This window comes from Geotrypetes seraphini, chromosome 2 (genome assembly GCF_902459505.1).
Source record: "Geotrypetes seraphini chromosome 2, aGeoSer1.1, whole genome shotgun sequence".
Lineage (NCBI taxonomy): Eukaryota > Metazoa > Chordata > Amphibia > Gymnophiona > Dermophiidae > Geotrypetes > Geotrypetes seraphini.
The window spans coordinates 503,757,112-503,771,227 of NC_047085.1; the positions used below are offsets into that span (position 1 = coordinate 503,757,112).

The 14,116-nt window shown below is 45.1% G+C and overlaps 1 protein-coding gene across 3 annotated transcripts in view; it reads left to right on the forward strand.

Moving 5' to 3' along the window:
- Window positions 1-14,116, forward strand: part of LOC117354529 (gastrula zinc finger protein XlCGF26.1-like) — a 34,617-nt gene that overhangs the window by 16,190 nt on the left and 4,311 nt on the right. For all 3 annotated transcript variants that reach the window (XM_033932226.1, XM_033932225.1, XM_033932227.1), the window contains exons 2-3: window positions 2,226-2,352; window positions 10,831-10,932. In XM_033932226.1, coding sequence (XP_033788117.1) covers window positions 2,226-2,352; window positions 10,831-10,932 — 229 coding nt within the window. The remainder of the gene's footprint in view (window positions 1-2,225; window positions 2,353-10,830; window positions 10,933-14,116) is intronic.

Sequence of the window (14,116 nt, forward strand, 5' to 3'; positions counted from 1 at the left end):
CCGGCACGCACACGTTAGAGCCCGGAGCATAAGTTCGCTAGGGGCTGAAATCTCCAAGCCGGTTTTTGGGTTTTTTTTTTTTAAATGTTCAGCAGCAGCAGATGACAGCTGGGCGGACCGCCCAGCTAAAAGGCCCTAGGGAGAACACTGGAGAGGAAGGCTGATTGGCCCGTAGATCAGGACGGCAACACGAGTGCGATCGACTCGAGTTGCCTTCCTGAGCTACTGGTCGATCGCGATCGACGCGTTGGGCACCCCTGCTCTACATCATCTCTAGATTTACCCGGTTTGGGAATCAGAGTAATAGTGGCCTGGTTGGCATGGATGGGAAAGGAACCCTTCTCCAATGCTACCATAAAGTAGCCCAGAAGAGGTTCACATACCTGTAGAGATAACATTTTATAGAACTCAGTTGTAAACCCATCAGGGCCCGGAGCCGTGCAAGGTCGCAAATTCTTAATCGCCTTCTGGATCTCCGTGCCCTGAATAGGCCTATTTAAAGCTGACTTCTGCAAGGCAGTGAATTTAGGCATGCCAGCATCCTCTAAGTAATCGACAATATCTGGACCAGTATAGGGGCCAGGGGAAGCATAAAAGTTAGAAAAATGTTGGAAAAACGCATCAGCAATATCCGCAGGCTTAGTGTGATAAGAAGCATTAGGCGATGCTCCATTTTATATATATGACATACAGAATTCCACCACAAGTTGTAATTTAATCTGTCATAATTTTTCCAATTATATGTAATCTGTTGAATGGCTACTCCAGTCAATATAAATAAAAGTTTGTTATTATTTGATGAAATTTGACTCTTTGCTCTCATTGCCATGCCAAATAAAATAGTATCGTATGTAAAGGCCACCGGATTATCTAACATCCTATTTATTTGAGGCCAAATTGATTTCCAAAATAATAATATAAATGGACAATAGAATAAAAGGTGATCTGCTGCAAGTTCTTTTTCGGGGGTAGGGAAGAGCGAGCTTCAGGAGTATAGCGAAGGGGAGGAAGGGGGCAGAAAAACATGAATGCGCCATTGGGGAGGGTGGGAGGGGGTTTAGACAATAGTGAGTGTGCCATGGAGGAGGCTGGAACTTGAAGAGGGATATAGCAGGAAATTTTGGGCCTTTGGGTGGGGAAATTCTTTGCAAAAAATGCTATAAATAAACAGTGCAGAATTCTGCAGAATTTTCAAAATTTTTTGCACACAATATGATCACCTTCCTCCTTAGGTGTCAAATTTTGTTTTTTTCTCGTGTTGTTTATTGTGGTCTCTGTTTTTATTACCCTTTATTTTATATTTTTAAACTCAATTTTAAACCTTTTGGACTTCGAGATAGGTGGTATATCAAATGGAAAATAAACTTGAAACAGATTACTCATAGAAACATGATGGCAGATAAAGGCCAAATGGCCCATCTAGTCTGCCCATCTGCAGTAACCATTATCTCTTTCTCTCTCCGAGAAATCTCACCTGCCTATCCCAGGCCCTTTTGAATTCAGACACAGTCTCTGTCTCCACCACTTCTTCCAGGAGACTGTTCCACGCATCTACCACCCTTTCTGTAAAAAAGTATTTCCTCAGATTACTCCAGAGCCTCTCACCTCTTAACTTCATCCTAAACCCTCTGATTGCAGAACTTCCTTTCAAATGAAAGAGACTCGACTCATGCGCATTTACATTACGTAGGTATTTGAAAGTTTCTATCATATCTCCCCTCTCCCGCCTTTCCTCCAAAGTATACAGATTGAGATCTTTAAGTCTGTCCCCATGTGCCTTATGATGAAGACCATGTACCATTTCAGTAGCCTTCCTCTGGACCGACTCCATCCTTTTTATATCTTTTTGAAGGTTGGTCCTCCAGAATTGTACACAATATTCTAAATGAGGTCTCAGCAGAGTTTTATACAGGGGCATCAATACCTCCTTTTTCCTACCGGCCATACCTCTCCCTATGTACCCTAACATCCTTCTAGCTTTCATCGTCACCTTTTCAAGCTGTTTGGCCACCTTAAGATCATCACATACAATCACACCCAAGTCCCGCTCTTCTGTCGTGCACATAAGCTCTTCACTCCCTAATCTGTACCGTTCCCTCAGGTTTTTGCAGCCCAAATGCATGACCTGAGGGAATTCTTACTGGTAGCCTAAATTTCTAACTACGCTCCTTATATATTCTGAGCACTTGTCTGTGTCCCTGATTATTTCTGATTTTGTGTTTCAGATGCGGGTGACATTTGAAGACATCACTGTGTCTTTCTCCCAGGAGGAGTGGGGGTATTTAGATGAAGGGCAGAAGGAGCTTTACAGGGAGGTGATGAAGGAGAATTATGAGACCCTGATCTCACTAGGTAAGGATTGCATGAACTCTTATTTTTAGGAGACAAAGTATGTAATGAATTTGAAGTAATATGAAATTTCCAAGCAAGATCAAGTTCCCTTTTCAGTCCTGCTCACTGTCTCAGGATGATTATGTCAGAGCTTGTACTGAGGCATCATAGAGCAGAGTTTCTCAACTTCTTCAAGCTAAGTCTAACAAATATCAACCAACTACCTCAGCCCAGGCTCTGCCCCCTGACCCCACCCCCATAATAATAATAATACTAATTGTAACGCAATTTCTTCCATCTATTTTTTATATACATACTATATAATCTTAATATACAATGGTAACCACAAAATTTAAAAAACACAAAGCACACTGTATGCACAGAAAATGTTAATTATCATTTATATTCCTTTTTTTTTTTTTCAAAGAGGTCAAGGCAGATGACTTTAAAATATGGAATGTCACCTCAGTAACAACTGTAGAAAAATAGACAACTATAGTGCAAAATATAGCCAGCAAATATAAATTCTCAAAACTGACACATTTCAATCACTAAATTGAAAATAAAATCATTTTTCCTACCTTTGCTGTCTCTGGTTGCACTTCCTTCTGACTGTGCAGCCAATATTTCTTTCTTTCTGCCTCCTGCATGCTTCCTCTCCTCCAGACCTCATTTCCTTCACCCAACCAACATCTCTCTGTCCATCCATGAGTCCAACTTTTCTTCCTCTCTCCTCCACCCCCCATTGGCAACATGTCTCCCTCTCTATCTCTCTCACGGTCCTCTCATTCCCTCCCTTGCTGCAAAGGGAGTGGGGAAAGAGAGAGAGAGATCCAGGGTGCATTTCTCCCATTCCCTTTATTTCCACATCCAGTATTTCTCCCTCTCTCATCCCCTGGATCATGTGCAGCATTTTTCGCCACTGCCCACCAGCCCCATGCTCATTTCTCCTTCTATCACCCCTCTCCAGTAAAATGCCACATCTTTCCGTTCACCACTATATCCAACATTTCTCACTCTCATCCTCCTCTTCCCCATGCATTTCTACCTCACACTTCTCTCTCTATGCCCAGTTTTCCTTTCTTCCTTTTTCATATGAACTATCTCTTTCCCTCTCATTCACACACTCCTGTCCAACAATTCTCCCTTTCCTTAGCAACAGCAGCAGATGAATCCAGAGACAAATGGGGATAGCACACATCTACCAGCAAGCGGAGATAGAGAAACTGATTAACAGGTGGTCCTATTGGCTGGCACTCCTCCTGTATCTCCAGTATGCTCTGTCTCCCAGCAGGTGATGGTCGCTATTTGAATAGCTCCTGGATTCTGGCTGTGACTGGAATTTTATTTTCTTCTGTTGAGGTTTCTCTTCAGTGAGACTGCCATTCTGTTTCTCCTGTTGAGATTTTCTCTTCAGTGAGACAGGGGTGTCTGGCTGAACGGTGCCGACTTTAGGGGTTACACCTGTGTCCCCCCAGGTCCCTGTCTCACCCTCCCTCCATTGCTAGAGGGTCTGACTGGGTCTCAATTTTTTCTTCTTTCCCTTCTCTGTTGAAAAAAAGAAGACCACAGTTGCTACATTCTGCCCCGTTATTGCTGCACAACCAGCTCTTACTGGCTTCAACCGGCCCTAACAACAAGCTTGTGAGTGTGTATGTGTTTCTTACTGTTGTTTGAACTTCAGGTTCTGTTTGGGAGTCTTAGTACTGTGGGTTTGGTCAAAGTATGTTTAAGGAATGGATATTTTATTGAGGCTAAGTTTTTTATGACTAGAAATCCGTTGAGGGAGCCGGGACTTTCCCGCCCTTTGCATGCATTCGCTTGGTTTCCTTGTTGGTTACAGTGCAGCAGTAGCGGTGCGATTTCATGCTTGCACTTGTTCTCCTTGTTGGGTTTCAGTGCAGCAGTAGTAGTTCTGTTTATTCTGAGGCTCTCTTTCGTCGGTGTTTGTTGCAGCCATGTGCAGCTGATTGTGCAGGTGCCAGTTTATAGCAGCGCGCATGAGATGGGACATGTTTTTTTCCGGCGCTGTGGGAAGCACCGCACCGTTCTTCTGGTTATTCCCTGAGTCTGATTTTCTTTCTATGCAGGCCGCGGCAGGGTAAATTTTGCGGGGCTTGAATCCGACTGTTTCTAGGAGCGTTGATGCAGCGGCCACGTATCAGCGAGAATCAGGCGTGCGCTTGGGTCTTCGGCGATGGCGGGAGAGCTGCAGCGTTCCGGTAGTTTATTTACAGCTGACTTTGGTCAGGGTATGCCGCGGCTTCTCTTCTTTCCGGTTCAGACAAGTTGTACGTGTTTCACCAGCTTTGGGACAAGCTTGGGCAGATTTATATGTCTATGTCTGTGTTCCTGCTGTATTCACTTGAAGGAAGCTGCTAGTTTAATCGGACTCTGGGGTTAGCACTCAAGGGGATTACCAGAGAGACTCTGACCTGTGCTAGGTCACCCAGTCTCGGTTTGTCTCCGGACTGGGTCGACATACGGCAACTCACGGCACAGTGAGATCAGCAGTAAGATAGTGCCCTGTATCTCATTGTTTCTCTTGGGGTCCCTGCAGATTGAGCCTTTGTCTGTTGGTAACTGTCCTTCTTATTTGGGCCACTGTGCTGCGCTGCATGTGTCTAGAAGTGGCATAGGATATATATGCCTAAAGGTAGTACTAACAGTTTCCAAGTTCAGGCTGTCTCTTTGGGCATGACACTTCGCATCTTCCTGCGGCCAGGACTCTCTTTCTCTATTTCTGAGAGGGCCTGGACTTCAGATTTCCATGCTTATCACGCTGGTTTCTCCTGTCGCCATTTTCTCATGGCACATGCTAGACAGACCCCCCGACCTGACAGGAAGGGCTGTACAGCTCCTTTTAACCAGGAGCCAGTTACCTATTCTATCAAACCTGCGGAGGAGCGCATGCTATGTGGCGGTTAGCCTCATCCCTGAAGCTCTCATTAGCGATGTGAGCTTTGTCTGATACCTGTTAGGATGCTGTTGTTTTCCACGGGGCGGTAGATGCAGCATCTTGATTGCATCTAGTACGTATTCACTTTAAAGGACATACATATTTCGCTCACATTGCATGGACTTAGTACTGTTTTCATGGTTCCAGTATACTCCTCTTTACATTGCGAAACTCGATTTTTCCTAGGAGAATATCTTTCTTCTTACAGATCCTACAGTTCTCATCCTGCCGTTCCCTGACCTTCTGCGCTTCATTCTGAGGGGATCTTGACTTCTTCCAATGACTCTTCAGGCTTTCTCATGAGGGAGAAGGCACTATAATGTCAGGTCAGGGGGCTGTGCACATTTTTCAGGATACTTGCAACTTTGCATCCTCCTCAGGTTTCTGGTTCGTTCTTAGAATCTCTATGTTTTGTGTTTCCCTTTTAAGTGTTACTGGTCCTCAGGGCAGCTCTTGTAGTTCTTCAGGAACTAAGGAACGTTGTTCCACTTACTGTATGGTGCCCAAGACGGGGGCATTGGGCAGGCTGGATCCATTCTGCTGAATTAGTTTCTCAGGGTTACACATTTCTACAGAAAAACTGGGAGAATATTTACATTTTCACTATGGACTCCGAATCGGCACTAGGTTTGCTTGCCTCTCTTGGAGCAGCGCTTTTGGTTCGTCTACCCAAGGCTTCACGAACATTTTAGAAAATGTGGGCAGTGGTACTGTTTTGGCACTACCAGGCGATTCACCTAATTTCTTCTTGACTGACTGCTTGATTCGGAAGTCTTCCAGTCGGGCCATTTGACTGACACGAAAAGGGTGGTTTCTTTTCCTCAGTTCTTTGAACGTGAATCTTCGAATTTGCACAGCGCTCTTTTCTCCTCTACTATTTATAGGTATATCGGGGAGATGTTTTTATTCATATAGGAGAGAAATGTGTTTCTTCCCAGAGACTAGGGCGATGGGTCACAGTCTCAGGTTTGCATTCTTCTTCGGTTACCATGACCAAGAGTATGGGATTCTGTACAGGTTCTAGGATCCATGTTGCTGACTCCACTGGGAACTTCGGCTTGCTTTCCCATTATAACGCTACAGCAGTCACTTTTGTTCCAGTGGTTCCCGGTATTTCAGGGCTCCAATTATTTGGTAGGCTCCTCAAGCATCGCTCTGTATGATTTGGTGGCTCAGCGAGATTTCTCTTTTCAAAGGCCTGCCTCGGTCTTTGCTGGACTAGCTCATGGCCACCAATAATCCCGGGCTGTCGGGTTGGGGGGCTCGGTGCCTTCCACCCTCAGCTCCAGGAGTCTGGTCTTAAGAGACAACTTAGTACTTCATTCTTCTACTCTGGAGCATGGTCAGGCTACTGTTTCTGGAGCTTCAGATTATTCTGAAGGTCTTTTCAGTCAGTATTATGATGGGGGTATTTCTCTACAGCCTGGGCAGTAGGTGATGTACTCAGTTGACGGGTAAAGTTGTGGTTCTGTTTCAATGGGTGGACCCTCATCTTCCTCTTCTGTTGGCAGATCATTTTTATGGGTCAGGAAAAGAGTTTGGATAGACTTTCTCTCCGTGAAATCTGTGCATGGCCCATTTATTGTATGTTACAGTGTACAGCGCTGTGTACGCTCTAGAAAGTGTAAATGTTAGTACTAGTGAAATCTTCTACATCCTGGATATTGAGAATTTTGGCTCAGGCGTTCCAGCTCTTTTTATGGAAGTGAGATCTCCTGGAACTAGACCTCATTGCCTCATCTCAAAATTCTAAGCTTCCTAGCTTCTTCAGCGGGCACAGGGAGTGGGAGTCAGAGGGGGTAGCAGCTTGCCTTCTTTCTCACCTCTGGTTTCTCTTTTTTCAGTGTTTTCCCCTGGCTGATGATGGCTTGAATTTGCCATCTCAAGCTCGCTTTCAGGGCACAGTATTTGTAGAATCTCTGGATTGGCTGCGCCATCCTTGCTATGCGGATCTGATGAGTCTTTCAACAGCCAGACTGTTGAGTTTCCTGGTATCTCTGGATTTGCTCACCTAGGGTCCAATCAACATGGATATTCGTACTACTTTGGTATTGCAACCTAGTTTTTGAAAAGTCATGGCTGACGTGTAAGGGTTATGTGAAGCAGGTTGTTTCTTCTCTTATCCAGGCGATACAGACGTCTTCACCTGTGGCTTCTGCTTCCTTTTGGAGGTTTTTCCTTTCTTGGGTACTTCTCAACATTTGTACCCTTCCAGAGTTCTTTTTTTGCACAAGTGTATTGCCAAGGGCTTAGCGTTCAATTCCCTTTAGCTTCAAGTGCCATTCTTAGCTTGTTACAAGGGCTAGGTATATTGCTCTTCGATTACTTCTCAGCTTCAAGTAGTTCAGTTCCTAAATGTACACCTCTTAGAAAGCCCTGTCCGGAGTACAGTCTTAAGGTACTTCTTTGCAGTTTACCGAAGGCTTCATTTCATCTTTGTCTTTTGAGACTCTAAAGGGCTGTGCTGTTGAACACGGGGTTTCTTGTGGCCATGGCTTCAGCTCGGCGGTTTTCTGAGTTGCAGGCCTTGTTTGGCGGGCATTCCTATTTCTGATTTACAATATCTGGGGTGTCAGTTCAGACGGTACCACAATTTCTTTCTAAGGAGGTGTCATCCTTTCTTTTCTGACACTCTCACTTTTCCTTCCTTCTTCCTGGGAGGAGAAATGCTTTTATTCATTGCATTTTTTTGAAAGTGCATAGCGTTCTCCGCGAGCTAGGTTTCTAACGACTTTTAGTTGTTTAGATCACCTTTTTGTATTCTTCAAGGGACGCCTCAAACGTATGGTGGTGTCCAAAGCCTGCTCGATTGGTCCAGGAGGACATTCTTTACGCTTGCTTGATGGCAGGGAAGCGGTTGGTGAAAGAACTTCATGACCATTCCGCCAGAATGATGGCTACTTCTTGGACTCGGTCCAGAGGTTTTTTCCTTGGAGGAGTTTTGTCTCGTGGCTACTTGGTCTTCCGAGAGTGCTTTCTCTCAGCATTACTGGTTGAATGTGCGGTGGATGCGTTTAGTGTTTCGGTTGTTGCGGAGGCGGCGTTTGCTTCCCACCCAGATTGAGGATCGCTTTGCTACATCCTTGGTCTCTGGATTCATCTGCTGCTGTTGCTAAGGAAGGAAAAATTATGTTCTTACCTGTTAATTTTCTTTCCTTTAGACGCAGCAGATGAATCCAGAGCCCCACCCTTTCTGGATATTGTCTGTCGGTTTTTTCTTTTCCAACTTTCGAAGTTTGTTATTATTGATGGTTGTATTCTGTATTATTGCCTTTTGAGATTTGTTATGGGAAAGAAGTTTTTTACATGCTATGCCTATTGATGGTTACAGATGCTTGGGCAAGGAGCTATACTAGAGATACAGGAGGAGTGCCAGCCAATAGGACCACCTGTTAATCAGTTTCTCTATCTCCACCTGCTGGTAGATGTGTGCTATCCCATTGGTCTCTGGATTCATCTGCTGCGTCTAAAAGGAAAGAAAATTAACAGGTAAGAACATAATTTTTCCTTCTATTCCCTCCCTCCTATGTCAAAAAGTTAGTGCCCCCTCTCTTTCTTCTGCGTCCCATGTTCATGCCCCTTTCCATGTTCCAACGTGATGCTTTCTCCCTTTGTCCCAGATCATGTCCCCTCTCTCCCTTACTTGCTCGAGCCACACTCGCTTCCTTCAGGGTCATCTAGCTGGGCTGCTCTTTCTGCCTTCAGCAGCAGTTATTGCAGGGACGCACAAGCAGCGGTTCACAGGGTTTAGTGTGCCATGGCTTTCGGAAGTTTGCCAGAAGCCATTCCTGACTGGCTAAATAGCGTTGAATATTGACCAGTAAGTCTCCATTCAAACAGTTTCATGTGTGTTTCCCATAATAAAGTACAGAGAAGCTTGGCTTTTAGAATAGAGTCCAAGCCTTCACATTGAAGACACCTTTTAACACGCATTAAGGGAATTAGCACACTAAATTCTAAAGCTCATTTTATACTAATACGATTTTAATGTTTAACGCATGTTAATTTCCTTAACGCACGTTAAACCCTAATGCTGTGTGATAAATTCAATCCTTTGACTTTAAATCTTCTCGCTAAGATTTCTCACCTTTGTTTACAGCCTTAAATCTAAAGTTCAGTTATCCAAAAAAATGATCCCATTCTACACAAATGTTTTTTAAACCTTTAGGCCAGGGGTAGGCAATTCTGGTCCTCAAGAGCCGGAGCCAGGTCAGGTTCTCAGGATATCCACAATAAATATGCATGAGATAGATTTACATCTCAAGGAGGCAGTGCGTGCAAATCCATCTCATACATATTAATTGTGGATATCCTGAAAACCTGGCCTGGCTCCAGCTCTCGAGGACCAGAATTACCTACCCCTGCTTTAGGCTATGCCGTGTTCAGAGAAAAAAATTCTCCTTAATGTAGGAATGCCCCACAAAGGAAACACACACACACGCAATCTTAGAATCGGGAGGAGGCGCTAGTAAGGGCTAGCTCCGAGTCCCTATTTATTATGCTTCTAAGCTAATGGCATCATAGTAACCCCCTCATTTACACATCTCGTGATTGGTGGGTACAAAGGTACATGGTTTTACATTGGTGGATACAAAGATAGGTACATGCTTTTTACCTCGTGATTACCTCGTGCTTTTACCTCGTGATCGTCCTCCAACTCAGCACTTAGACAAGGGCCTTATTAACATGTGGACAGGGCCTGAGTCTATGCACATATGCAATGCCTGTCAGCTGATGTCCTTACCAAATAAGGACAGCTCAAATAAGATAAGCATGTGACAGTCCAAAGATTATAATGCATGCTGTAGGCAAAGTCTGATTGTTGCCCATATAAGGGATGCTTATACAAGATAAGGAAAAAGGGTAAATGTGTGTCAGGTTAATATGTGACAAAAGTCTTGTGACAAGATGCTAGTATTATTCCTTTACTTAGAATGGCTGCATGGCAAGAAGAGAAACAGGGCCTCAGATCCACACACAGGACTAGATCCGCACACAGGGCCTAGGTCGGTGTGTTGACCTGGCCTGCGTTCAGAACCGCCTGTGTGCTGATCCTGCCTTTGTTCTGATGCCCTGGATCAGAACTTATCAGATCTCCATCCCTACACCTTAATGTATACATAAAAAGATCAACTCAAACACTGACCCCATGGCGGGAGCCATTCAGGAAGCGGCTCAGGGCTGGGCAGGAGCGCAAAAAGCTCGCTCCTGCCTGGTACACCGCTGGGCTGCAAGAACTCAGGCAGCCATTCAGGGAGGGCGGGGCAGGAGTGTGGAAATCCTCCCCCCGGTCTTATATTCCAGTAAATTTTTTTTTCCTCTTTTTTGGGGGCAAAAGGGTACCTCGTCTTATACTCGGATCGACTTATATTTGAGTATATACGGTGCTTGAGTTTAAGTTTAATAACCCACAGATCTCTCTATATTATAATGGATGGCATAGTAGATCTTCTGTCCCTGCCACTTTCCCAGATAACTACTGCTGTAAATTTCTCTATTACAGAAAAATAACCAATTTTCATTTTAATTCCTGGTCACAGGCTATGAAAAAGTCAATCCTGATATACTGTTGAGGATTAAACAAGAGGAAGATCACTATGTCTTGGATTCACAGGAGTCAGGGGCTACTCGGTCATACTCTGGTGAGTAATAATACTGTACAGAGTAAGAGGAGCTCTATTATTAAGTGTAGAGTCAAGTGAGAGGAGAAATTACAGAATAAAGATGAACAATAATACATTTACAGAGTAGGGGGAAGCATTAGAGCAGGGGTGTCAAAGTCCCTCCTGAAGGGCCGCAATCCAGTCGGTTTTCAGGATTTCCCCAATGAATATGCATGAGATCTATTTGCATGCACTGCTTTCAATGCATATTCATTGGGGAAATCCTGAAAACCCAACTAGAATATGGCTCTCGAGGACTGGAGTTCCCTACCCCTGCCTTAGTAAAAGAGGGGGTTAGTTTGGTTACATAAACATAGGAGTCCGTACTCTAGGTCAGTGGTTCCCAATCGGAGGCCAATCGGATTTTCAGGATAGCAGATTTGCATGCCTGTCACTTCTACTATATGCAAATTTATATCATGCATATTCATTAGGGCTAGCCTGAAAACCCGATTGGCCTGGTGGTCCTCCAGGACAGGGTTGGGAACCACTGCTCTAGGTGAATATCCTCTGGTCAGGAACTGTTGCAGAAGCATGTCTATTACGTCTTTTTGCCCCTCCTCCTTCACAAGTGGAGTATAGTGCCCTCTCTAGTTTGTACCAAAGCAATCGATATCCACTATAACAGAAGAAAGCAGAAGGAGGGGCATGAGGAACTTCCCTGAAACAATAGTACATTTCTGTTCTGCTCTGTAACTCATGAAAAAGAACAGCAGTTAGTATGATAATTCACTGGGCTATTAAAAACAGAGACTGTTATTAAAACCCATTGAAAGGAAGTATACAGTACACAGTGTTCCTGAGATACACAGGGTTTCTGAACTGTGAATTTTTCTCATGAGATTTCTGCTGACATTCCTCTCTGTGATTAAAATGTGGCCCTTCGTGTGAAAAATATGGTTGTGGTGGTGGGAACTCTTGTGCTAAACCATGGATTTTCCTAAACATTAGAGATCCCATGCTGCTGTTGCAATAACTTCAGTTCCATATTGTCCTTGACACTGTTTCAGAACTTCTGGGGAATAGTCATGTCCGTCAAACAGCAAGTGAAGACAGAGAACACAGAAATGACCCGTACACATATCCCTACTGAGGTAGCACAGTCCTTCAGTATTTTCTAACTCCAGCAGGTGGATGGACATAGTATTCAGCCCTGAACTACGGATAAGCTGCTCCTGGTCAAATTGGCTCCCAGCTGAGCTTACCAGGCATTTGGAGGCCATCCCAGGAGGTTTCAGAGCCCTGACTTCTGTGGCATGCAGCCTTCACCCTGCTTTCCGTTTGGAGACAAGACTCAGCAGCTAAATTCTAAACCAGCATTTTGAAAAAAAAAAAAACCCCAAAATAGAAAAAAGAAACCTGAGTCTGGTGCCACGGCAACTTTTTTTTTTGTTTTGAGAGCAGCTGACTTAACACCTCGCTTGCTTGTTTCAGCGCAGTGTGGGGAGCAGTGGCGTAGTGAGAGTGAGAGGCGCCCGTCCCCGCTCTCTTCTCCACACCCCACCTCCCCGCGCACCTTCCCTGCTCCCTCCTGCCGCACGCGTGCAGCTTCACTTCCCCTGTACCTCTGGTGATGTTCCTGGGCATGAAAAGCAACCCCCAACCTGCTGTCATGCCAGCTTCGGCTCTTCCTCTGGGTCCAGGAAGTGACCTCGGAGGAAGAGCCAACGCTGGTGTGACAGCAGGTTGGGGGGTTGCTGTTTGCGCCAGGAACATTACAGAGCTACGGGGGAATGGAAGCAGCACGCACATGCAGTAGGGGGGGACAGGGAAGGAGTAAGGAGGATGGGTACCAGCGCCCTCACCAAGATGGTGCCCGGGGTGGGCTGCCCCCTCCTCTTACTACACCACTGGTGGGGAGTAGCATAAAACTGGGATAAAGCACTCTTTTCCAAACATGGAGGCATCCTCACCCGCGCAGAAGTAACGACTCAGCTTCACTTTTTGTTAATCCACGAGTATTTATATCAGGATCTTTAGGGACCCTGAGGAAGATAGTATTGTCGAAACACGGACCGTGTTGGGTCCATAGCGCCTGACGTTTTGGGTCCTAGATATAGTCTATGTGGATTATTAAATTGTAGTTTTAAATAAAGCCTGCATCTTGAACATCGCCATCGCCACAGAGTTTTTTTGCTGGACCTGTGGGATTAAGGGTCAATTTTTTTGCTTGTGTGGCAGTTCTGCAAAGGAGTGGGGGGGGGGGACTCTTGTCGAGCCAGTGTGCAAGCTCACGTCGGCGATGTGCCCGTTTCAGAGTGCTATAGTGACTCCTGCTGTGGAGCTTAGCTTGGGTCCGGCCACTGTTTGACTTGCAGGTCGGGGAAGGCAAGAGACGACTCAAGCACTGCAGGGGGGAGGGCAGTTCTTGGGAAACATTTACCCATGCCAGTTTTACCACAGTCTTTGGGTTCCCCCAACGCAGCTACCAGCGTTGCTCCTCGGCCTAATGCAGGAATGGTGGCCACCTCAAGAGGCCACTACAAGAGGACAGTGCAGGAATTACTTCTGGTTTTCTTTCCCCTGGGCTACTAGACTCTGCAAAAGTTACCCTAATCCAGCTGGTTGATCACGTTCAGTAAATGCCGGCCTTTTCGGCTGGGGAGCACGCTTCGAGCCATCTGGCTCGTGGCACATAGTCTTGGAAAAAGGAGAAGGATGCTAGGGTATATCGAGAGAGGTATGTCCAGTAGGAAAAAAGAGGTATCCTCTTTGTGGATGATCCCAAAATCTGCAATAGATGGTATGAATAACGTGAGGAAGGACCTACTGAAGCTTGAAGAATGGTCTGAAATTTGGCAGCTAAGGTTAAATGCTAAGAAATGTAACGTTATGTATTTGAGCTGCAAAAACCCGAGGGAATGTTACAGTTTAGGAGGTGAAGAACTTTTGTGCAAGAAAGAGGAGCGGGACTTGGCGGTGATTGTATGTGATGATCTTAAGGTGGCCAAACAGGTCGAAAAGGTAATAGCGAAAGCTAGAAGGATGCTAGGTTGCATAAGGAGAGGTATGGCCAGTAGGAAAAAGGAAGTATTGATGCCCCTGTATAAGACTCTGGTAAGAAATCATTTAGAATATTGTGTACAATTCTGGAGGACACACCTTCAAAAAAGATATAAAAAGGATGGAGTCGTTCCAGAGGAAGGCTACTAAAATGGTACGT